Source organism: Bos indicus, chromosome 26 (genome assembly GCF_029378745.1).
Source record: "Bos indicus isolate NIAB-ARS_2022 breed Sahiwal x Tharparkar chromosome 26, NIAB-ARS_B.indTharparkar_mat_pri_1.0, whole genome shotgun sequence".
Taxonomy (NCBI): Eukaryota; Metazoa; Chordata; class Mammalia; order Artiodactyla; family Bovidae; genus Bos; species Bos indicus.
In genome coordinates this window covers 8673391-8698816 of record NC_091785.1, presented here as the reverse complement: position 1 = coordinate 8698816, position 25426 = coordinate 8673391, and the positions used below count along the sequence as shown (strand labels likewise).

Here is a 25426-nt window from a genome sequence, read left to right as displayed (position 1 = left end):
ATCAGACATGCAATTATGTTCTTGAGGTATATTGTTATGAATCAAACATAGACCCTATCTTCAAGAGTCTTACAGGCTAGTGGGATGGTTAGGGCTGGAGAAAGAGACAGAGACAGGCAGACAAGTAATCATAATATAAATCAGACGGTTGTCAGTGCTATCACTTGGGAATTTAGAGGTACTGAGCTCTACCTGGGAGCGTAGTGGAAGGCTTCAAAGAGGAAATGACATTTGAACTGGACTTGAAGGAGCCATGGGATTTCTCAGGGGGCCATGAGAAAACTACATTATGAGGCCAGAGTATAGGCTTAGGTTAGGGAGTAGGTGAGAGATGAATCTGGAAAGGTAAGCTACCTCTCGAATTTTGAGCACCTTTTGGGGAATTTGGTTAGGAGACAGTCAGGATAAGAACACGTATGTATGACTGGTGCTGCTAAGCCGCTTCAGTCGTGTCCGACTCTGTGCGACCCCAGAGACGGCAGCCCACCAGGCTCCCCCGTCCCTGGGATTCTCCAGGCAAGAACACTGGAGTGGGTTGCCATTTCCTTCTCCAGTGCATGAAAGTGAAAAGTGAAAGTGAAATCGCTCAGTCGTGTCCGACTCTTAACGACCCAATGGACTGTAGCCTACCAGGCTCCTCCGTCCATGGGATTTGCCAGGCAAGAGTACTGGAGTCGGGTGCCATCACCTTCTCCAGTATGTATGACTAGTTAGATGGAAAATCCCCAAATTTGTTAGAAAAAGATGTCTTTTCCCTTATAGTTTCTACCTAATTCTTGGCTGAATGAGATCACTCACGATTCCCTTTTACTAGTTTCTGAGTCATTGAACGATGCCAAGAGAACACTCAGGGATATTTTGGGGGCCAGGTGTTCTTTGCTTCCCTGCATGTAACTATATAATATATCTGGAAGTCCCAGGGTCAACTGTCAAGGTTATAATGATGCTTCTCCATCTGCTGTGCTTAACAGCCTGCAATAACTTTCTATTGTTTCTATAGCTCCCGTATGTTATCCTTGATGTAATTGCCCTTGCAATTGCCTCTTGTTGCATAGGGATAATTACTCTGAATACATTAAAAATGATCCAAAACATAAAGTCAAATTTGGGCTGCTAAGTAACTCAGCCACCATATGTAGGTACCTGCTGTGAGATAGAATCAATCCCAAGGTATGAGGAGTTTGGAAGCACAGCATCTCAGATTTACAGAGTATAAAGTCACCAAGTTTAAATTTCAGCTGAGGCCTACCGAAGTGATGCAACCTGCCCAGTGTCATGGCCAAGACTATTCACTATGAAAACCACGTTGAAGCTCATCATTTACTCTTTGCTACTCTCATTTTTATTTTCATTTCTTCACTTAAAAGTCTGCACCACTCACCTGCTGTATGCCAGGCAGTGCTTTCCAGTCCTTGAAATGATTCATTTCTAGTAAAAGGTCCTCAAGTCAGAAGTCAAATACCTTTGTCTGCGCTTCTTGAGCAAATCCTTTAAAATCTGAGACTCCACTTGTACATTTCTCAAATGTAGATGTATAATATGATAACATTCCTTCACATACAGATTGTTATGCATTCATTTATTTATTAAATATTGTAGAATACATGTGTTATGAACTGAACTAATACTATAGAATACACTAATGAGAAAAAAATCGATGTCCTAGGTATTGTTCCTTATAGAACTTATAGTCTATTGGTGGAGACAAAGGTGATCAAGTAGTCATACAAACCGATGTATAATTATAACTGCATTAAGTGCTAAAAAAGGAAGGTATGCAGAGCTGTAAAGGAACTTGACTTGATCAGGGAAGTTGGGAAAGGCATCCCTGATGGCTCAGTGGGTGAAGAATCCAGCTGCAATGCAGGAGATACAGGAGACACGGGTTCTATCCCTGGGTCAGGAGATCCCCTGGAAGAGGAAATGGCAACACACTCCAGTGTTCTTACCTGGAAAATCCCAATGGACAGAGGAGCCTGGCAGGTTATTGTCCAAAGGGTTGCAAAGAGTCAGACATGACTGAGTACACATGCAGACGTCAGTTGTCCCCAAGGATAAGACAGTGGAACTGAAAACCAAGGCAGGTTGAGAATTAACCAGCAAAATGTGGGGGTGGAGAAGAGCATTTAACCCAGAAAAATATGTGCAAAAGTCATGTAGCCTGTTTGAGGAGTTGATAGAAGGTCTATGTGGCCGAAGTACAGAGGACAGTGAGGTAGGGTGTTGCGAATTAAAAGTTAGAGGCAGAGGTTGCTGCTGCTGCTAAGTCACTTCAGTCATGTCCGACTCTGTGTGACCCCATAGACGGCAGCCCGCCAGGCTCCGCTGTCCCTGGGATTCTCCAGGCAAGAACACTGGAGTAGGTTGCCATTTCCTTCTCCAATGCAGGAAAGTGAAAAGTGAAAATGAAGTTGCTCAGTCGTGTCCGACTCTTCGTGACCCCATGGACTGCAGCCTACCATGCTTCCCCCCCCCATGGGTGGTTAGGCTGAATTAAAATAAATACTCTTATCGGCCACTTCTTGCTTTACTACCGTTGCTTGTTTAATCAAACTATTTGGGTTGCAAGAATTTTGATTGCAGTAACTTAATGAACTTAATGGAATCACCCAAACCAAATATCTCTCCATTGACATTACTGGGAGTTTTTGTTTTTGTTTTTTTTCCATCCAGGACTTTTAAAGAACACAAAATGAGTGAGAATGGACATCTCTTCTTTGGAGTAGAGATGGTCAATTCTCCAGGATACTGGCCACAGAGTTTACCTGTGACTTCAGAAGCTGTTCTCTGGCTATGGCTCATTGTCCTTCTTTAATTTGAGCAATCTGGTCTGTAGTCATGGCATCTGCTTGTTTTGCATTCAAGCTGTCTTTTGCATAAAATTCTGGGCCTAATAGACCTTCCAATATAGCACAATGAAACATTCTTTGCTTTCCTTTTCCCAACTGTCTGTAATGGGGTGGGGCAAGGAGGAACATAAGACAGGTGAAAAAGAGATGTGTTGATTAGGTGTGTGTTAAGAGACGAATTAACTAATGCCAGGTGATGCCATAGACCTTGAAATTACAGTGGCTTAACACATGACAGATTTTAATGTACACATTTGCCATTCATGCAAAATGTCATAAAATTTGGGTGGTCTTCTGCTCATATGTTACTAGCAAGATTCACATGCTCCACCCTACCAGTGGAGTTGAGAACTAGAGGGCACACTGGTATTTTGTAAGCTCTCAAGTCCCTGTCATAAGAGGAAAGGGTTTCTTCATTTAATTATTTAAAGCTTATATTATATGGGGTGATATACATGTGTTGAATACACACAGGCACATGCATCATATATTTTAATATTGTATTTATCTTATTAACTATACATATATGTACACATAGCTTTGTATAATTTTTTTCCTTTCAATCATCATCTTTACTGCAGCAGCAGCAGTGTCAAAATCAACATAGCATCATCACAGTGAAGATTTATTCCATTCTTAGCATAGACCAGTCTGTGTGCTAAACACTTCAGATACATTTGTTCTCTTAATCGTCAAATGCCATGTAGTGGATACTACCTATCATGTTACAGATATGAACACTGAGTTTCAAATAGGTTAGGTATAATAACTTATGTCCAATGCCAGAGCTCTAAGCCACTAAAATGTATGGTCTCTGTATTAGTTTCTTAGGGTTTCCATAACAAATCACTAGAGACCTGCTGGTTTAAAACAGCAGAAATTTTTTCTGTCGCAGATCAAGAAGTGCCAGAAGTCTAAAGTCAGGGTCTTGGAAGTGTCGGGTTAGTTTATTTCTCTCCCTCAGTTCTTGTCTCATTCCTACAAAGATGTGGAGCGATGGACGACAGAGTTTAAAACAACAGACAAATTACAGTGCAGGCAGACAGATCTTTTATTGAACAGACATAGGAATTGTAGCAATCCCTCTTGACTCCCCCTTTTTATACTTCCCATCTCTTCCTCCTTTTGGTGGTGCCCTGTGGACTGCAGCCATGAAATTAAAAGATGCTTACTCCTTGGCAGGAAAGTTATGACCAACCTAGATAGCATATTCAAAAGCAGAGACATTACTTGGCCAACAAAGGTCCGTCTAGTCAAAGCTATGGTTTTTCCTGTGGTCATGTACGGATGTGAGAGTTGGACTGTGAAGAAGGCTGAATGCCAAAGAATTGATGCTTTTGAACTGTGGTGTTGGAGAAGACTCTTGAGAGTCCCTTGGACTGCAAGGAGATCCAACCAGTCCATTCTAAAGGAGATCAGCCCTGGGATTTCTTTGGAAGGAATGATGCTGAGGCTGAAACTCCAGTACTTTGGCTACCTCATGTGAAGAGTTGACTCATTGGAAAAGACTCTGATTCTGGGAGGGATTGGGGCTAGGAGGAGAAGGGGACGACAGAGGATGAGATGGCTGGATGGCATCACTGACTCGATGGACGTGAGTCTGAGTGAACTCTGGAAGTTGGTGATGTACAGGGAGGCCTGGCGTGCTGCAATTCATGGGATCACAAAGAGTCAGACACGACTGAGCGACTGAACTGAACTGAACTGTGCAAAATAGGGCTTGTATCCACCACCAATAAGGAAAGGAAATGCAAATGGACATATACTCAAGGCTGATTGACAGTTGCAACTTATGTAACACCAGGCTTTGTTGCACATGTCTTCCCATAATTCGGTCTGTTATAATCAGACATATACATATGTAGAATATTTATGAATCCTTAATGGGCTCCTAGATGTCTAAGGTTACTTGAGGAAGCCCCCGAGGTTAGTTTGTATCCACTGTGTGCAGAGAGCACCTGCATAGAAGTTGGAAAAGTCTCTGTGGTTATTTTTGTAGTATATCTGTGAGCCCTCCTGGATGTGTCTGGGATGGGGTTTAGAGATCAACCTGCATCCTTTTTGTCTAGGACACTCCTGGCTGCTCATGCCTAACTTCCTACCTAACGGTAAGGTTGGTTATTTCTGGAGGCTCTGAGGGAGAATCACTTCCATGCCTTCCTCTTAGCTTCTGGTGACTGCCAGCAATCCTATCCTTGGCTTATAGATACATCACTCCAGTTTGTGCCTCCATCTTCACATTTCCTACCTCCTCATATCTGGGTGTCTCTCTGTCGCTTTCCTCTTGTTATGAGGGCACCAGTCATTGGACTTAAGACCCAACCAAGGATAGTATGATTTTACCTTGTTTACATCTGTAAAAATTCTGTTTCCAAATAAGATCCCATTATGAGGTTCTGCTAGGCATGAATTTTGGGGTGACACTTTTGAGTCCAGATGACACCACCCTTATGGCAGAAAGTGAAGAAGAACTAAAGAGCCTCTTGATGAAAGTGAAAGAGGAGAGTGAAAAAGTTGGCTTAAAGCTCAACATTCAGATAACTAAGATCATGGCGTCTGGTCCCATCACTTCATGGGAAATAGATGGGGAAACAGTGGCAACAGTGGCTGACTATTTTTTTGGGCTCCAAGATCACTGCAGATGGTGACTGTAGCCATGAAATTAAAAGATGCTTACTCCTTGAAAAGAAAGCTATGACCAACCTAGACAGCATATTAAAAAGCAGAGATATTACTTTGTTAACAAAGGTCCATCTAGTCAAGGCTATGGTTTTTCCAGTGGTCATGTATGGATGTGAGAGTTGGACTATAAAGAAAGCTGAGTGCTGAAGAATTGATGCTTTTGAACTCTGGTGTTGGAGAAGACTCTTGAGAGTCCCTTGGACTGCAAGGGGATCCAACCAGTCCATTCTGAAGGAGACCAGTCCTGGCTGTTCATTGGAAGTACTGATGTTGAAGCTGAAACTCCAATACTTTGGCCACCTGATGAGAAGAGCTGACTCATTTGAAAAGACCCTGATGCTGGGAAAGATTGAGGGCAGGAGGAGAAGGGGACAACAGAGGATGAGATGGTTGGATGGCATCACTGACTCAATGGACATGGGTTTGGGTGGACTCTGGGAGTTGGTGATGGACAGGGAGGCCTGGTGTGCTGTGGTTCATGGGTCTCAAAGAGCAGGACAGGACTGAGCGACTGAACTGAACAGTGTACTATATTGTATTTGTCCAAAGATCTCCCATGTTGTCACACATTTCCATGACCACTGCCTTTGAATGGAGGTACAATGTTCTTGTTCTCCCCTTTGGTGGACACTTAGGTTGGAGATGGCCATACCTGGCGCATAGGACTTGCTGCATAGCACATAAAGATGCTGCGTTCTCTGGGCTGATGGAGGTGTGCTTCAGTTGGGAGCTGAGTGGGAGCCAGATTTCAGCCTTCACCTACCCCTTTGCCAGTCACCTTTGTTCAGACCTTGGCTTCCATGTGAAGAGGGCAGCTCAGATCTGAGAGAATAGAACCTGCGATGGGTTATTACTGTTTCAGAATGTTTAAAGAGCTCATTTCTGCATTTGGCTTTTCACAACAGGAAATACACAATGTCCGAATTGAAAGAGACACTAGAAATACCTCAGTTACACAGGAGGAGAGAATAATTATTCTGTATTAATCTGCAGTTTATTGATTCACTGTGTATGTGTGTATGCTCAGTTGTGTCTGATTCTTTGGGATACTATGGACTGTAGCCTGCCAGGCTTTTCAGTTCATGGGATTTTCCAGGCAAGAATACTGGAGGGGGTTGCCAGTTCCTTCTCCAGGGTACCTTCCTAACACAAGGATCAAACCCCTGTCTCCTGAGTCTCCGGCAATGGCAGGCAGATTCTTTACCATTGAGCATGATTGAAATTGATTTTTCAGAAGTTTTTTAGAAATTTGAACTAACTTTGCTACTTACAATGATTAGATCTCAAATCTCTTGACTTTTCTCAGTACTGGGATTGCATCATGGTGAATCAAGTAGAGTCTTGCTCTAGCTGTGACATTATTTTAAAGTCATTGTTTCGAAATGCTTATTATCAAGGACATCGACATCTTTTTATGGCTGTATTCTCACTTCTTTTGAAACTACCTAAACCTTTCTTCCTCTCTTTTGAACTTTACTTAGATGAATATTTTTTGACCAGATAAAATAAATGGTAAGTGTTTTTAAAATTAAAATGACCACTTTTCTGCATATCTTTATAAATATTCATCTCTTACCAAAGTACTTTGTTTGCTTTAACAAGCCTGATATTTTTATAGCATATATTTTAAAGGGCAGAGGAGGAAAGATACAGCATCTTCCTATTCTGAAATGCAAATAACTTTTCTGATTACTATTTTTTTCAGTTTGGTAGAGAAAAGTTCAATCAATTTTCTGAGGCCTAAAGTAAATGAAAATTAATAATTCAAGTTTATAGTCTAATTAGTAGACCAAAATTTTTTGCTTTTGCTTTCTCCCCAGATATTATGGTTCCTTGATGGCAGATGTTATATTATGGTTCCTTGATGGCAGAGAACATACCTGACTCTAGTGTTGAGGTTTAACATAATGCCAACCACATTATGCATTCATTTTGATTGAATGAAAAGATCAACTGCCCTCTCTCCTTCCCCTCATCCTTTCTACCCTGGTCCCCCTGACCATCCAGTCTCTGAACACACTGCATCTTTTCCTTCCTATCTCCATACTTTTGCTGCAGATGACTTTTCTCTAGTCATTCCCCTGCCAAGTTCCTACTCATCTTTTAAGTGCCAGCTCAGATGTCACATTTTTCAAGGGTGAAGCATTTTTCAAGGTGATGCTTCATTCATCTCTATGTTCCTGGTGTCTGGCACAGAGCCAGAGTTAACTACATGTATATTGAACGAGCTATTGAATGTTCAGTTTTGTGCACCATATGACTTGGGTAAAAATATTTTAAAAGCTTTTTGTGAAGAAAAATCAAAAGATTTTTTAAAAATCCTAAATTAGCTTGAAAAGTTATGAATTGGAATCTCTCTTTTCTTGAGTATTCCTGATAGTCTGCCTCACAGCCCTCTATCCTGTACACACCTTTTTCACCTGGGTGGAGGTTTGATCCTATGAAAGCCACTGGACAAGGTGTCACAAGGCCCAAACTTTAGCCTTGGTCCTCTATGACAAGTGGGCCACCATATTGCTTCTTTGAGATACCTTGTACCGTGCAGGTAATAAGAGCCTACCTCTCAGGGTTGCTGTGAAGTTAAAATGAGGTAACAGATGTGAAATTAACTTGTAAACTCTATAGCTTTACAATTAAACAAGGTATTACCATGCATAAGGGTATATTGAATTAGGCATAGCATCCTCTTTCATACCCCTGTGCATTTATTCTGCTGTTCTTTCTCCCTGGAATGCCTTTAAGAATTAATTGCTAGTCATCTGTGGTCCCCAAACACTTTATGACTCCTTATTTATAGCATTTGTCACACTGTGTCAAGGCCATTTGTTTACATCTTTGTCTTCTGCAGGATTCTAGAGTAAACTGATTGATTCAGTGCTTGGTACACTGCAGACTCTTGGTAAATGTCTATTGAATTGGATAGGATTGATTCAAATAATTATTATGTATGTACCTGCTTGAAGGACAAAGTCTATGTTGATACATTTCTGTAGGTATATTGTCTGGTAACTACCCAGTATTGGCTTTTGTTAAAAGCTTACAATGAAGATGACAGTAATGGAATATTTGTAATAATAATTTTGTATTCTTAATTTAAGTGATCAGACTTCTTGAGTATATTATTTGTAATTTAAGTTCATTAACAATGAAAGAATACTATTGTCAAAAGCACTTTTTTTTCCCTGCTGGTGGAAACTTAAGCTCCCAGATATCATTTGTGACTCCATTTATTTGGTTCTCACCATTAACTTGGGTCTTCTTGTTCTTTTACAGCTGGTTTGCCATCCACCCAGTCAGCATGAAAAACACCAATCATCTTGTAAATAGTGACAACGTAGGTTATGCATCTTACCTTTTTGAGCAAGAGAAGAACAAAGGTTATCTACCTGGAGAGGTGAGAATTTATGTCACTGAAAGCTTCATCTTAATCACTGAGTATCATCATTCATGCAGTGTTCAGAATAGCTGATTCAGATCTTCAGAGGAAAGTGTCATCATGGATATCACATACTGAGAATTCTCCATCCTCTCTTATCAAGAAAGAAAAAATTTAAATGATTATTGACTTTGTGTCAAATATTACTTATATTGATGACTTCATAAAGTTTCAGTTAGTTGGATTAGGAAGAACAAATTAAAGATTTTTGCAACATATAATAGTTTTTGATCAACTTGGATATGAGATATGAGAAACTGTTGATGTTTACTTTTGTTTTCAAAAATATAAAATTATTAAGCACCTTCTTAATGCTGTAGGAATCCAAATGAGGGCAGGGAATGAGTTCTCTTCTCTGGTCCAGCCTTCCCTCTTAAGTTCCTTTGAAAGACTTTGTTCTACTTTCCTGCTGCTGCTGCTGCTGCTGCTGCTAAGTCACTTCAGTCGTGTCCGACTCTGTGCGACCCCATAGACGGCAGCCCACCAGGCTTCTCCGTCCCTGGGATTCTCCAGGCAAGAACACTGGAGTGGGTTGCCATTTCCTTCTCCAATGCATGAAAGTGAAAGTGAAGTCGCTCAGTCCTGTCTGACTCTTAGTGACCCCATGGACTGCAGCCTACCAGGCTCCTCCATCCATGGGATTTTCCGGTCAACAGTACTGGAGTGGGGTGTCTGCCTTCTCCGTACTTTCCTGCAATATGGCCTAAGTCAGAGACAATCCTAATCCATTAGACTGGTATTTGAAATGCAGTGAGTGATGGGATCAGAGCTGGAGGGGGGGGTCCCAGAATCTAGTCCGTGTACTTCAGGAAGCTTGTCGGCTCTGTGTAGATTGTGGACTGCTGATAGGTAAGTGGTGAGGAAGGACCCTGCTCTGCTTGACCACAGCATCCAAACCCGAAATGCAGGAGGATATATGACGAGATGAGAACCCCAGGCCCTAGACTAGACTAAGTGTTCTGTTATAACAATACTAGCCCCGTGAACATTTGGCTTGACTTTTTAGCTCCTTTATTGACAATCTTCTATTTGATTTTTCATTTTAGCCTGTTTTTTAGGAAAAAGGAAGTAATTTCCCATTATTTTTTTTAGTATAAGAAATGACACATAGTCTCCTATGCTTGATTATCTCTTTCCTTAAGTAAATTTAAGACACTTAAGGTGAAATGGTAGACCAGTTAGGTTGAGATTAAGGTCTTACCCTACTGAAAAAAGATTATATGTAGTTATTTCTGGTTGAAGAGATAGAGAAAAGATATGTGGAGGGCAAGTCTGGATGGTGGATGCTATTTAGGTTCAGTTGTACAGCAGAAATATCCACATTGACTCTTTACTTTTTAAGCCAATAGGCTATTTATTTTTAAAGGAAAAATGGGTCTCTGAGTTCCAGGTACAACGCGAAACATGAGATTATGGGTCGGCATTTTATAACTTGTTGCACATTGTATTTCTTGTCAAAATGTTGCTGTTTGAGACACAAATTTGAAACTCTCTTAAGATAGTTTCACTGATAATTGGAATATTATGAGTAATAATATATATGTTGACTGCAATGTGAGTCTTTACAGAAACAAAAATCTTTCTCAGAATATTGTACCTGAGAAATATCCTCCTTTTATCCTGTGCAAATGATTTTGAATAGTTCACCAGAGTGGGTTGAATGTCTGCCTTTTTAATGGAACTCATTGCAGTAAATAAGAAAGTATACAAGGCAATTGGATGTTTCTTTTGGCAGGGACCGTATGTAGCAGCTTTTGCTTCATCAAATCTGGGAGATGTTTCCCCCAATGTTCTTGGCCCGCAATGCACCAACACGGGAGAGTCTTGTGATAACGCCAATAGCTCTTGTCCCATTGGTGGGGTAGGTAATAATGACATTAAATCTTTGTTTTTGCATCTCACAGACATTTTATGTTTAAGTAATCACTGTTTATTTACAATTATGTTCTCCTCGAGTATACTCTGGCCTACTTACTGCTAGCATTTGCTCTTCTCAAAAGCACCCACTAAATTTTGATTGGATAAAATTATAGTTTTCCATTTGATGCTTATATTTTTTGAATGGTAAGACAATTTAGTAAATGTCACAGATTAAATATCCTTTCCTAAACTTGGACAGCTTGATACATTTTGCCTTGGCATTTCTGAAGTCACAATTTAGTACAAAAACTGCCTGCCTGAGACATTTCTCTCCGATTATCACGTCTTTAGGGTTTTTCTAAAAATGTAACATCAAAATTCTTTTTCTTATAAATTACAAAACAAAAAAAAAGTGTTGCTGTGAAAACTTGAGGCTTCACTTGTAGCTCAGTTGGTAAAGAATCTGCCTGCAATACAGGAGACCCAGTTTCAATTCCTGGATCAGGAAGATCTCCTGGAGAAGGAAATGGCAACCCACTCCAGTATTCTTGCCTAGAGAATCCCATGAACAGAGGAGCCTGGCAGGCTACAGTCCATGAGGTTGCAAGAGTTGGACATGACTTAGCAACTACACCACCACCACCACAAAAACTCAAACCACACGGAAATCTTAAAGAGCAGTAAAAAGTGAAAGTCCCTGCTTACCTTCCTCCCCTCCACCTGCTCCTTTTCCCCCAAATTACCACTATCACACCTGTTCCTACATGTGTGTATCCATGAACAATATTTTATAACTTATTTATTGAGATTTTTTTTTGTTTTTGTCCAGAATTTGGGTTTTCTACCTAATTTGTCTTTTAAAAATCTCTTAATCACTCGAGATAGTTCTGTGTAGTAAGCTTTACACTCAACAAGTGAGGCTATACCACTGTTTATTTAACTGCTTCCCCTCATCTGCATTTAGATTTTCCACCTTTGACATGAGCAGCAGGGTCTAGTTTCTGGTTCTTATTCTTTGTGTTTACAGAATATTTCACCTGTGATTTTGCTTTTATCAAACACTATGTTTGGGCTATTTATTTTATCCCAGTCAAGTTCATCCACCCAATGAGAAATATATTTTTAACAATTATACTTTTCTCTTATACTTTACTATTTTTATATAGAAAGTCTTCCTATTGTAAAGCAATGATACCCCAATTTTTTAAAAAGTAAGAAAAAAGTCTTCCTACACCAGAAACTAATACAACATTTTTAATCAATTATAATTCAATGAAAAAAAGTCTTTGTTACCCTTCATTTACAAAATTTTTACACATTATTAATTCACATTAGAGTGGATGATTATTTGTTAAATTCCAAAATTCATACATGAAATGGTTAAATAAATTATGATACGTATTTGCAATAGAATATTATGCATCGATTTTATGTCTTATGTTGAAATAGATGAATTCTAGCAACGTTCATTGCTCTAATTCCAGAATGATTTTGTTTTTCATAATCTGTAAATTGGGAGAACATCTGGAAAGAGATGCTGGAATGTGGCTTTAAAAAAAAACTCTCTTTGCTGGGACTTCCCTAGTGATCCAGTGGTTAAGACTCCGCTTCCTGTGCAGGGAACTTGGATCCAGTCCCTGGCTGGTTGGGGAACAAATGTCCGACAGGCCACACAGCCAAAAAGAAAGTCTGTTTGCACAGATTCGCTTTTCATTTTCCATCCCTTGAAAGAATCACTTATTTCACTAAGAACGTATCTCGCGTCATTTTGTTCCAGCCTAGCATGTGTGTGGCTATGGGACCTGGGCAGGATATGTTCGAAAGTACACAAATCATAGGACGGATAATATATGACAAAGCAAAGGTAAGCTGTGGGCCCTGCTGCTTTTATCGTCATTCAAAACTATACTTTAAAATCCACTGACATTTTTCATTGGGAAGTTGGTCTTTGTGAGGAAGACAGCAAGAGCTCAAGCTGCAGCAAGGAGTCTGAAGGTATGAATGCTGTTTATTGTCAATCAGGAAGGTTGTTTCACAGACCACACAGGAGCCTCTCTGACTGCTTGTGACTGACTTCCCACAGGAAGTGCATGTAAAAGCCAGTAATCAGGAAAACATTCTTTCAGCCAGAGTGCTTGCTTCAGGCAGTTAGATGATAGATTGTAGTTTTCAATTAATGTAGTATCAGATATGACCATACTGACCCAAATTCTCAGAAGTCTCTGGGGCCTTTGCCTGCCAAGTCCCCTGACCATTTCCTATCTTTTCTTTTGGGACAAGATAAAGCTGAGTGGCACAATTTCCAGTTCTTGCAGTTTGCATTCAGATTAGCCCTTGGTCTTTTTTGATATGGCACAGATCATCCATCTTATGTTTTATTTTCTTTTTTAAAAGATCTTTTGATGAAGAATCTGGTTTCCAGAGAGCTTACTACCAGTTACTCTACCCTCCTTCCTCTCCTAAATTTTACCTTCTAGTATGCTCACATAGTTTGTATCAGCTCCCATGAAGATGTTTCCAGGGGAAAAGACAAAGGATAGCTTTGAGCTCAACCATCGCTAATAAGGATAGTTAAATCTCTGCCTTTTTATAGCTTCAGTTCAGTTCAGTCGCTCAGTCGTGTCCGACTCTTTGCGACCTCATGGACTGTAGCCCTCCAGGCTCCTCCATTCATGGGTTTCTCCAGGCAAGAATACTGGAGTGGGTTGCCATTTCCTTTTCCAGGGGAATCTTTCCAACCCAGGGCTCAAACCCAGGTCTCCCGCACTGCAGGCAGTCGCTTTAACCTCTGGCTTTAATGAGCATGCCCATCAGTGTGTGTGTGTGTGTGTGTGTGTGTGTGTGTGTGTGTGTGTGTGTGTGTGTTTATGTAAATATTGTGTCTCAAGGGTTCTAAACTGTTTCAGGAGCAATTAAGGAAGAACAAAAGCACCTTTAAAAACAGAAGACACCAGCCAGCCTAATTGCTGCAGTTTCTTTTTAATTACTGTGGTCTCATCAGCGGATTGTTCTAAATTAACAGATTCTATTTAGGGTGTACACCTGTGACACAATTTGGCATCAGAAATTTTAATACCATTCTAAGCCTAGAGACATTGAGATCGGTCCCACATTCTCAGCAAGGCACAACTTTCCTCTTAATGAGGGAGGCGGTCGTACAGGTCTTAAGATACTCAACAACACAACAACAACAAAATCAGGGGAGGTGGGCTGCAGCTGGTGTTTCTGACTTATCTCTGGAGTTCCCACATGGCAGCGGAAACTGGGATGGCAATAGAATGAAAATGAGTTAGATGTCAGGCATGGGCACTGGTGCTGAAGCAGGGTTTGCCTCCTCTACTGTGGGATAGAGATGAATAAAAACAAACATTGCCTGGGGCCTCCTTGGTGTTTCAATGCTTAGACTTCACTTTCCAGTGCTGACTGATCCCTGGTAGATAAGCTAAGATCCCACATGCCTCAGGCCAAAAAACCAAAACACGGAACAGAAGCAATATTGTAACCGATACAATAAAGACTTGAAAGAACACAAGCATTTCTAAATACATTTTTATTCACATTTCCCATAAGATTAAAAAAGGAATTCATATATTTCTCATAAGATTAAAAAAGCATCAATTGATCCTATTGGAAAAAAAGACCATCAAAAGATGGACCGTGGGTGAGAGAACTGATGCAGATGAAGTGGCTCCTGAATTCTCTCAAGTCCCTCTTTGGTATTAGCCCCTGCCAGAGAACTCAAGGACTTTGAGAGGGAAAACTCCACGAGAGTCCCTGGGGAAAAACTCTCGTTCTCTGCAAAGAAGATAATTTGGTCCGTCTACTCCTAACCTGCCTTGGTGGCTCAGATGGTGAAGAATCTGCCTGTGATGCAGTTGACTGGGATTTGATCCCTGGATGGGGAAGGTCACCTAGAGAAGGGAATGGCTACCCACTCCAGTGTTCTTGCCTGAAGAATCCCATGGACAGAGGAACCTGGTGGGCTACATTACAGTCCATGGGGTTGCAGAGTTGGACATGACTGAGCAACTAAGGCTTTCACTCCTAACCTTAAAATTTCTTGACTGTCTTTCCAGTGAGGTTGGAGCATCTTGTGCCATAGCCTGCATTGCTGGAATGTCGTATTTGTGGGCAATAAACCCAGGTCAACAGTCTCAGGGCCTTCAGGTTTCTGGGAAGTCACTGTGGGTTTGGTGGAGAGTTGAAAATGCTCTGGCTAATCAGCCAGCACCACATTACTTGACTGAAAGATGCTTTTCCAAATTGGCACTTTTTGGGTAAAAGTGTATAGTATTCATTTTAGCTCGTTTGCTTTTCATGGTAAGGCTGTGTGGGTTTTCTAGGAACTGTATGAGTCTGCCTCCCAGGAGGTAACTGGGCCACTGGCTTCAGCTCATCAGTGGGTGAATATGACGGATGTCACCGTCTGGCTCAATTCAACACACACAGTAAGTGTCACTGAGTCATACTGATTATGTGCCACAAGGGAGAAGCTCTGGGCTGATCTTATTGTTGAAGTTCAACTTCTGTTTCTTTTGTTTGTGTTAATTTTTTTTTCCTTTAGGTAAAAACGTGTAAACCAGCCTTGGGCTACAGTTTTGCAGCTGGTACAATCGATGGATTTGGAACCGTCAGTTTTACTCAGGGTGAGGTGCAGTCTGATCAGGTTTATGGTTCTAGATTCTGAACTTCAGGACTCTTTTCCTTAACAGGGTTTCACATAGCCACTACATTTACTATTTTAATTTTTAAAATTTAAGGGTAAGTAGGCTTTCCAGGTTTGTACATGATTTCTCAAGGGTCAGTATCTTTCATAATTTAGCTTTCCACGGATTCAGATAAGAATCAGAGATTCTCTCTGCATTTCAACCTGTGGAGGAATAGTTTTAAATTGGGCAGGAATGGAGTTGGAATGGTGCAGAGTAGGAGTGTCATTTTAACATCCACAATATGAATTGGCCCTTCCATCTGGTTATTAGTGTCTTTTTCCTGGAATTCTTTATTGGAGCCCAAATTCCTCAGAACAGAAGACTTTAGGAGCATAAAGCATGTGATCCTGGGTCTTCTTCCTGTGTGTATTTCCATGATTATTATAGGTTTTATACTTTATCCTGATTATCACTGTAATAACATGCATTGGAAAGTACACAAAGTTAAAAAAATTGAAAAGTAGCACCAACAGGCAATATTTTGGCTTATTTTATTCTGGTCTTCTATATACATGTATATTTTGGAACCATTAGTTGAAAAATAAATACAATTGTAACATAATACAGTTGGCATCATCTTGCCTGGCAATATTTCATCTAGCTTGGTCTAATGTTCTAAAATAAATAATTTTTGATAGCTTGATTGAGATGTAATTCACAAAACATAAAATTCAGTGGTTTTTAATGTGTTCACAGATACATGCAACCGTCACTGCCATCAATTGTAGAACGTTGTCATCACCTCAAAGAGAAACCCTGTACATTTTAGCCATCACAGCCCAGTCCCCATCTCTTCCAGGCCTAAGAAGCCACGAATCTCTATCTCTATATTTACCTCTTCTGGACATTTCGTATAAATGGAATCATAAAAATACGTGGCTTTTTGTCTTGGCTTATTTCACTTAGCATCATGTTTTCAAGGTTCATCCATGTTGTATCATGGATTCTAAAATAATTTCATTGCCTTTTTTCTTTTTAAAAATTGTTTTATTGAGGTAGAGTTGATTTCAGTGTAGTGTTAATTTCTGCTGTACAGCAAAGTGCCTCAGTTATACACAAATGTGTATATATATATACATATTTTTTTTCATTTTCTTTTCCCTTGTGATTTATCACAGGATATTCAATATAGTTTCCTATGTTATACAGTAGAATCTTGTTTTTTATCCATTCTCTATATAATAGTTGCATCTGCTAATCCCAAGCTCCCAATCCAGCCCTCCCCCTTGGCAATCACGTCTGTTCTCTATGTCTGTGAGTCTATTTTGCAGATAAGTTCATTATGTCATGTTGTGGCTGAATAATATTTCACTGTATGGTTTTGTTGGATTTTATTTATGCATTCCTCAGCTGATGGACATTTGGGTTGTTCTGTTTTGGGCTGTTAGGAATAATGCTGTTATAAATATTCACGTCCAGGCTTTTGTGTGAGCATATGAGTTCATTTCTTTGGTACATGCCTGGAAGTGGAATTGCTGGATCACTATGGTAAAATTCTATGTTTAATTATTTGAGGAACTACCAGAGTATTTTCAAGTCATTGCACAATTTTATGTTCTCATCAGTTTCTCTCTGAAGATTCTAATTTTTTCACATCCTCACCAATACTTGTTTTTATCTTCCTTTTTTTTGATTCTAGCTACCCCTGGGGTGTGGAGTGGTATCTCATTATGGTTTTAACTGGCGTTTTCCTGGGATATTGAGCATCTTTTCTTATGTTTGTTGGCCATTATTGTGTCTTACTTGGAGAAATATCTGTTCATGTATTTTTCTTATTTTTAAATTGGTCTATTTGTCTTTTTATTACTGAGCTAGAAGAGTTCTTTGAGAGTCCCATGTGTGCTCTATAAGTAGGTCCAAATAAGTTCATAGTAATTATATTTTCCTGATTATGTATTCTATGTTCTTAGGTTTTGTAGTTAACATAGCTTTTCCCTAGATTATGGGTGTTAGGCTTGGTGGTTTTTAATTGCTCGTGTGTGTGTATACACATAATTAAGTGGAGATCAAGAGAGGGTCTTTAGAGACCACAAGTTAAACAACTGGTACTTCAAACTGGAGATATCTTTTATAGCTTTCAAAATAGGAAAAGGATAATTCAGCTCATTGACCTGCATTTAATTATATCATATTTTAAAAACTGGCAACATGGTTGAGGAAGAGCAATAAAAACAAAACCTGAAAGATGTAGAACATGTATATTCTTTTACTCTATCAACCACATTGAGGATCTAATTAAATAATGGCTCCTACTTTAATATGAACAGGAAATTTTACCTCTTCTATTTTGCAAACTGTTTGAAATCATTGAACAGCAAACTTAATAAAATCTCTCAAAGTTCTGAAAGTATTGTTGTACAACATTTGTCAAAATGATGGTATTTTTCAGAGGGTTGCAATCATATTAATCATAACATTCCTAATAGGGATGACAGAAGGCGATTCATTTTGGGACACTCTTCGGGATCAGGTTCTGGGCAAGCCATCTGAAGAAATCAAAGAATGCCATAAACCAAAGCCAGTCCTTCTTCAGACTGGAGAGGTAATGCATTTGGATTATCATGGTGAAATTAGTATATTGTTATTTTTAAATTTATGAATTATCAGATATGAATAGGTCCGTGTTGAATAGTAGATCTGTGTATTATACAAACGTTCCCAAATTAAATTTTTAATATTAAAAATATGGATGCCATAAGTTTAAGGAAATAAGGGGTATGATTACTAAATATACTGACTTAGACTTTTACATCCATAGTAAATAATTGAAACAATTAGAACAGAGGAAAAGGAAGAATAAGATTAAGATGTATGAGCACAGAATTCCTCACAGAGAAAGACATCTCAGGTTATTTTCCAGAACTCAGGCAACATTATTAACTAAAGCAATATTCTTTAAATACCCTTTGGAACATGGATTTTCATATTCATGCCAGTGTTCATAATACCATGAATTTTTGATGTAGAAACAATTTTTAAATATAGTTTTTTTTTCTAACATTTACTTAGAAGTTCTTCAAGAAGGAGAGGCAATGAAGAAATTGAAGGAATAGAGGGAAAGATTCTGTGCTAATCTGAACATGGTAAAGGATATAGTCTCTTGGAGAAGAAAAGTAAGGCAAGACTTAGCAACTGAAGATTTAAAGTGTTATACAGAGTAAAAAGAGAAATAATTAAGTTATTTCAAATGATGGTAATTCCTTGTTTGTCTTGTATAAGGATAGTCACCATGGTAATATAGGAGAACCTTGGTTATCTGTTACACATTGTGATTCCATAAAGATAAAGCCACCAAAAAGTTCATTGATGAGAACATAATTCCAGGTTAATGGGACACTGGTATTTGAAATTCACATATTAATTCTAGATAGAATATTTAATACTACATGACTTAGAAAAACACCTGTGACTGTAGGATAAGACACTCAAACAACTGGAAACATTGAATATCCATTAACAAAGGAAATTCTGTGAGCAGCATTGGTCTCGAGCAAAGAGAGTAATATTCCTAACACAGTTTTCATGCTTTGGTTCCTAGCTGTTAAATCCTCATCCCTGGCACCCAGATATCGTTGACGTTCAGATTGTTACTCTCGGGTTCTTGGCCATCACTGCCATCCCTGGGGAGTTCACGTAAGTTCCTTTTTTATTTTGTGAGATTTTTGTGATAGTTGTAGATGTGTTTCTGTTGAAATCACTTCTTATCATGGGCAGATAACCCTGTACTGACTCTTCTGTATCCTACTGTGCTATGTATGGCCAATAGTGACAAATATTCCCAACCCTCTTTTGGTGGGGCCTCTGAAGAATAAACCTCTTTATGCCTCTCACTAGTGGGTATCTTTTATTTTTTCTGAATGTTGAGCTTCAAGTTAACTTTTTCACTCTCCACTTTCACCTTCATCAAGAGGCTTTTTAGTTCCTCTTCACTCTCTGCCATAAGGGTGGTGTCATCTGCATATCTGAGGTTATTGATATTTCTCCCGGCAGTCTTGATTCCAGCTTGTGCTTCTTCCAGCCCAGTGTTTCTCATGATGTATTCTGCATAGAAGTTAAATAAGCAGGGTGACAATATACAGCCTTGACATACTCCTTTTCCTATTTGGAACCAGTCTGTTGTTCTATGTCCAGTTCTAACTGTTGCTTCCTGACCTGCATATAGGTTTCTCAAGATGCAGGTCAGGTGCTCTGGTATTCCCATCTCTGTGAGGGTTTTCCACAGTTTATTGTGATCCACACAGTCAAAGGCTTTGGCATAGTCAATAAAGCAGAAATATTAGAATGTTAAAGCACAACATTCAGAAAACGAAGATCATGGCATCTGGTCCCATCACTTCATGGGAAATTGATGGGGAAACAGTGGAAACAGTGTCAGACTTTATTTTTTGGGGGGCTCCAAAATCACTGCAGATGGTGACTGCAGCCATGAAATTAAAAAACACTTACGCCTTGGAAGAAAAGTTATGACCAACCTAGATAGCATATTGAAAAGCAGAGGCATTACTTTCCCAACAAATGTCCGTCTAGTCAAGGCTATGGTTTTTCCAGTGGTCATGTATGAATGTCAGAGTTGGACTGTGAAGAAAGCTGAGCACTGAAGAATTGATGCTTTTAAACTGTGGTGTTGGAGAAGACTCTTGAGAGTCCCTTGGACTGCAAGGAGATCCAACCAGTCCATTCTGAAGGAGATCAGCCCTGGGATTTCTTTGGAAGGAATGATGCTAAAGCTGAAACTCCAGTACTTTGGCCACCTCATGTGAAGAGTTGACTCATTGGAAAAGACTCTGATGCTGGGAGGGGTTGGGGGCAGGAGGAGAAGGGGACGACAGAGGATGAGATGGCTGGATGGCATCACAGACTCGATGGACATGAGTCAGAGTGAACTCCGGGAGTTGGTGATGGACAGGGAGACCTGGCATGCTGCGATTCATGGGGTCGCAAAGAGTCGGACACGACTGAGTGACTGAACTGAACTGAACTGAGTGGGTATCTTGAAGTAAATGTAAAAATTTGAGAAGTTATCATTCTAGATTAAAATTATGCAGTGCCTTATTATGTCAGCAGAAAGACTTTAAATAATATTAAAATACAGGAACATGAAACAATCAGTTTATGTATTAGAAGCATGGAAACATGTTTTAAATTTGCTCTTTATGCCATATTTCCTGTCTTAATAAGTAGCAATTTTGTATCTTTCCGTTGCTCAGGGCCTAAATCTCAGTCATCCTTGAGTTCTTTTTCAATTTTCCCTGCTTTAAATCCCTCAGCAAATTCTGCATGTTCTAGTCAACACTTTCCATCATTCTGCCCTGACCCACCTCCTCCCCACTTGGGTCTAAGTCACCATTGCCTCTCCCTGGATTACTGCAATAACCATCTCACTTTCTTGCTTCTGCCTTACTCCTCTATAGTCTTTTCTCAACATTATAGCCAGAGATATCCCTATAAAGCTAAGTGAAATCATGTCACTTATCATAACCTTTCAATAGCTTCCCAACTCTCCAGAGAAACCTTCACACCTTTATAATATGCTGCAAGGCCCTCTGCGATCCTCTCTTCAGCAAACTGTCTGATCTGATTTTGTACCACTCCGTACAAAATTAATTTGCCTCAGTCACACCTGCTGCAGCCACCTTGGCTCCACTACAATTCTCAGACTACCAAGCATGCTCCTGTTTTAGGGCTTTTGAACTTAAACAGCTCCTTCTACCTGCAACACTTACCCTCCATATATCTCCATGGCCAACCTTTCATTCCTTCATTTCTCTGCTGAAAACTCTAACAGAGATGCCAGTCCTGCTTACAGTACATGACACTGTTTTCACCCAGTACTTCTACCAGCATCATTGCATCGCTACCACCACCAGCACAATGACCACCACCATCCTCTTTCATCCTTATCCTGCCTTATATTCTGCATTGCACTTATTGTCATCTCACTTTTTAATTTTCTATTGACCATCTTCTCTTCCAAGAATGTAAGCTCCATACTGTTGAGTCCTCAGCAATTTCAAGTGGGTCTGGTATAAAGTTAGTAGCTCACTTGTGTCCCCATGTAATCCCCCAGGCTCCTCTGTCCATGGAATTCTCTAGGTAAGAATAATGGAGTGGATATCCATTCCCATCTCCAGGGGATTTTCCTGACGCAGGGATTGAAGCTAGGTCTCCTGCATTGCAAGTGGTTTCTTTACCATCTGAGCTAAGTAAATGAATGAAGCGTAAGTTCTCTGTAGGCAGGAATAGTGGGCACTGTACTTGCCTCAGCTCTTGTTAACATAGAATGTAACCAACTGTTGACTCGATGAATGGAAGACAGTTGTGATCTTCTGCCAGTGATATTCACTGATTCTGTTTTCCTCCTTTAACTTATCTGGTTTTGGCTTAGGATTTATTTTGAAGATAGGGCAGTGTGGAAAAAAGCTCAGCTAGAACTTGCGTTGTTTCTCTACACTTTACTGTGGTGTAGCCAGGCTAACTTTTTGGCTTTCCTTACAAGTTTGTGTGTACCTCGCACCTTTTCTGTTCCTTTCTGTGTACCTTGCCTACATTCTGAATAGGAAACCACTTAGATAATTCTGTTTTCTTGACTCAGGACCATGTCTGGACGGAGACTTCGGCAGGCAGTTCGAGAAGTAAGTTAAAATGAAATAATATACCTATGCATTTTTATTTGGAAAAGAGAAGAAGAATTCCCTATCCTTGTGATCTGATACCTTTTAAATTAATCTTTGCTAAGATGATAAGAGTTTTACACTTCTTGAAAGTAAAGGCTGGAGGTGAATATGAAATATTGATGGCATAAGAATAAAATTAAAAATATAAAGGAAATATAGTAGGATTAAAATGTTTTATTTGTATTTATGTACTAATACTTTAAAATTTATGAGTTTTATGGATTCAGTAGTAAATGACCCCAAGTTCATTAATATCTTAAAGTCCTATATAAAAAAATCTAACACATTGAAAATTATATATTTTATCTGTATTTGTGATTTTTTTTATTTCAGAAAGTATTGTCCATGTTTCTAAAATGACATAACCAGCAAAAGTCTTATTATTTGGAGCTGGAAATAGCTACTGTGGTTAGCTAATAATGCTCCCTTTAGACTTTTTAGGAAATTGATAAAACATCTATATTTTTAGTGATAAAGTTCTGCATTAGGAAATAGAGTCATTAGGGTGTTCATAGATCCATTGACTTGCCCAACTGGAGTGCAGAGTTAAGGCTTTTAACTTTTCACCAAGGACTCTCTGATACTCCTGTATTCCTGGGCAATTTTGACCATTGGAAAAATATTCAGATAGATATATTACAATAAAAATTCATATTGATAATTGTATGTTAAATATAACAAAAATGATAATACACTTTAAGATGAAGAGTAATTTTAGTGCACTCTCCCCTTTGCCCTAGGAATTTGAAGCTTATGGGATGCTGAATATGACTGTTGTTATTTCAGGTCTATGTAATGTATATACACACTACATTACCACATATGAAGAATACCAGGTAAAGTAGAAAGTTCTCATCATTTAAATGAATTATATCCTGGTCAAGACTATTGTATCAAATGCAGATTTGCTTTCTGGACTTCCTTAATCATGTTTTTTGAGAGATGATTTTGTTTTAGAGCAGGTAAGAAAAGGATAACCCAGATGTCATATTTGGGAGTTCTAGGTTGACCATTTCCAAGTTCAGTAGAGAATTCTAGGCTCATTAACTTCCACTTTCCCTGAAATAAATTACCTGGTCAAGGGCACTGGTAATAAGCCTGGGTTATGGCATACAACATTTCTAACTCGATCCATAATGCTTTTGGTGCCTTAAGCTTCTGTAGAACCTGAGAAAATGCCCATTGGCAGCTACTATCTAGAGAAAGCACTGGCTAAGCACCTTGCAAATGTGATTTTATGTAATCCTCTCAATTAGCCCTGACTGAAGTAGGGTATTATTATAGCGTGATACAGATTAAGAAACAGAGCCTCAAAAAATTAGGGAGGCTGCTGACTGGTGATGTTTTTATTTTGTTTGTTACAAATAGTACAAAAAGTAGCCTAAGTACTTTTAAACACCAGTAGCTAAAAACGTGAAAACAGGGTAGAAGTCCATACTTACTAGTTTCTAATAGATCTGAGGTATAACTTGGCAATTCATGGCGTGGCACACAGGCTGCCTCTTGACAAATGCTCAGTAATTCCAGCAGTGGAGTCTGCCCTGCTGCCCTCTGTTGACTTTACTGAAGGTCCCTGCCTTTGAGTGATTCCTGTTGAATAAAGATTCTTAACTGGGATAAACTTAGATGAGAATAATAAGTTAGATGAGAATAATTCCATTTTTGCCTTATCTGTAACTGTAATTTAGCATTATAGTAAAGTAATGCTCAAAATTCTCCAAGCCAGGCTTCAGCAATATGTGAACCATGAACTTCCAGATGTTCAGGCTGGTTTTAGAAAAGGCAGAGGAACCAGAGATCAAATTGCCAACATCTGCTGGATCATTGAAAAAGCAAGAGAGTTTCAGAAAAACATCTATTTCTGCTTTATTGACTATGCCAAAGCCTTTGACTGTGTGGATCACAATAAACTGTGGAAAATTCTGAAAGAGATGGGAATACCAGAACACCTGATTTGCCTCTTGAGAAACCTATAGGTAGGCCAGGAAGCAACAGTTAGAACTGGACATGGAACAACAGACTGGTTCCAAATAGGAAAAGGAGTACGTCAAGGCTGCATATTGTCACCCTGCTTATTTAACTTATATGCAGAGTACATCATGAGAAACGCTGGACTGGAAGAAGCACAAGCTGGAATCAAGATTGCTGGGAGAAATATCAATAACCTCAGATACGCACATGACATATGGCAGAAAGTGAAGAACTAAAGAGCCTCTTGATGAAAGTGAAAGAAGAGAGTGAAAAAGTTGGCTTAAAGCTCAACATTCAGAACGAAGATCATGGCATCCGGTCCCATCACTTCATGGGAAATAGATGGGGAAACAGTGGAAACAGTGACTGACTTTATTTTTGGGGCTCCAAAATCACTGCAGATGGTGACTGCAGCCATGAAATTAAAAGATGCTTACTCCTTGGAAGGAAAGTTATGACCAACCTAGATAGCATATTCAAAAGCAGAGACATTACTTTGCCAACAAAGGTTCGTCTAGTCAAGGCTATGGTTTTTCCAGTGTTCATGTATGGATGTGAGAGTTGGACTATAAAGAAAGCTGAGCATTGAAGAATTGATGCTTTTGAACTGTGGTGTTGGAGAAGACTCTTGAGAGTCCCTTGGACTGCAAGGAGATCCAACCAGTCCATCCTAAAGGAGATCAGTCCTGGGTGTTCATTGGAAGAACTTATGTTGAAGCTCAAACTCCAGTACTTTGGCCACCTGATGCGAAGAGCTGACTTATATGAAAAGACCCTGATGCTGGGAAAGATTGAGGGCAGGAGGAGAAGGGGACGATAGAGGATGAGATGGTTGGATGGCATCACTGACTTAATGGACATGGGTTTGGGTAGACCCCAGCAGTTGGTGATGAATAGGGAAGCCTGGCGTGCTGCGGTTCATGGGGTTGCAAATAGTCAGATATGACTGAGCGACTGAACTGAACTGAGGAAATGACAACCCACTCCAGTATTCTTGCCTGAAAAATTCCATGGACTGAGGAGCCTGATGGGCTATAGTCCATGGTGTTGCAAAGAGTGAGATGTGACTGAGCAGGCTCGCATGTTATTTAGCACTTCTTTCAATTATGAATGTAGCCAACAAATGACAGTAACATGATCAGTACTATGACTTTTGTCATCAATAGGAACCATGAGTATTTTTATATCCCACCTAGTTACTGCATATATGGAAATATCTTTTATTCTCATTGAAAGTGAAAGTCA

At 39.5% G+C, this 25426-nt stretch overlaps 1 protein-coding gene across 1 annotated transcript in view; it reads left to right on the top strand.

Moving 5' to 3' along the window:
• The window catches only part of LOC109578966 (putative neutral ceramidase C), a 64744-nt gene that overhangs the window by 19336 nt on the left and 19982 nt on the right, over window positions 1–25426 (top strand). The window contains exons 8-16 of the mRNA XM_070780430.1: window positions 8805–8925; window positions 10703–10828; window positions 12605–12691; window positions 15171–15275; window positions 15392–15473; window positions 17963–18078; window positions 19075–19169; window positions 22129–22168; window positions 22951–23046. Of these exons, the coding sequence (XP_070636531.1) occupies window positions 8805–8925; window positions 10703–10828; window positions 12605–12691; window positions 15171–15275; window positions 15392–15473; window positions 17963–18078; window positions 19075–19169; window positions 22129–22168; window positions 22951–23046 (868 nt within the window). The remainder of the gene's footprint in view (window positions 1–8804; window positions 8926–10702; window positions 10829–12604; window positions 12692–15170; window positions 15276–15391; window positions 15474–17962; window positions 18079–19074; window positions 19170–22128; window positions 22169–22950; window positions 23047–25426) is intronic.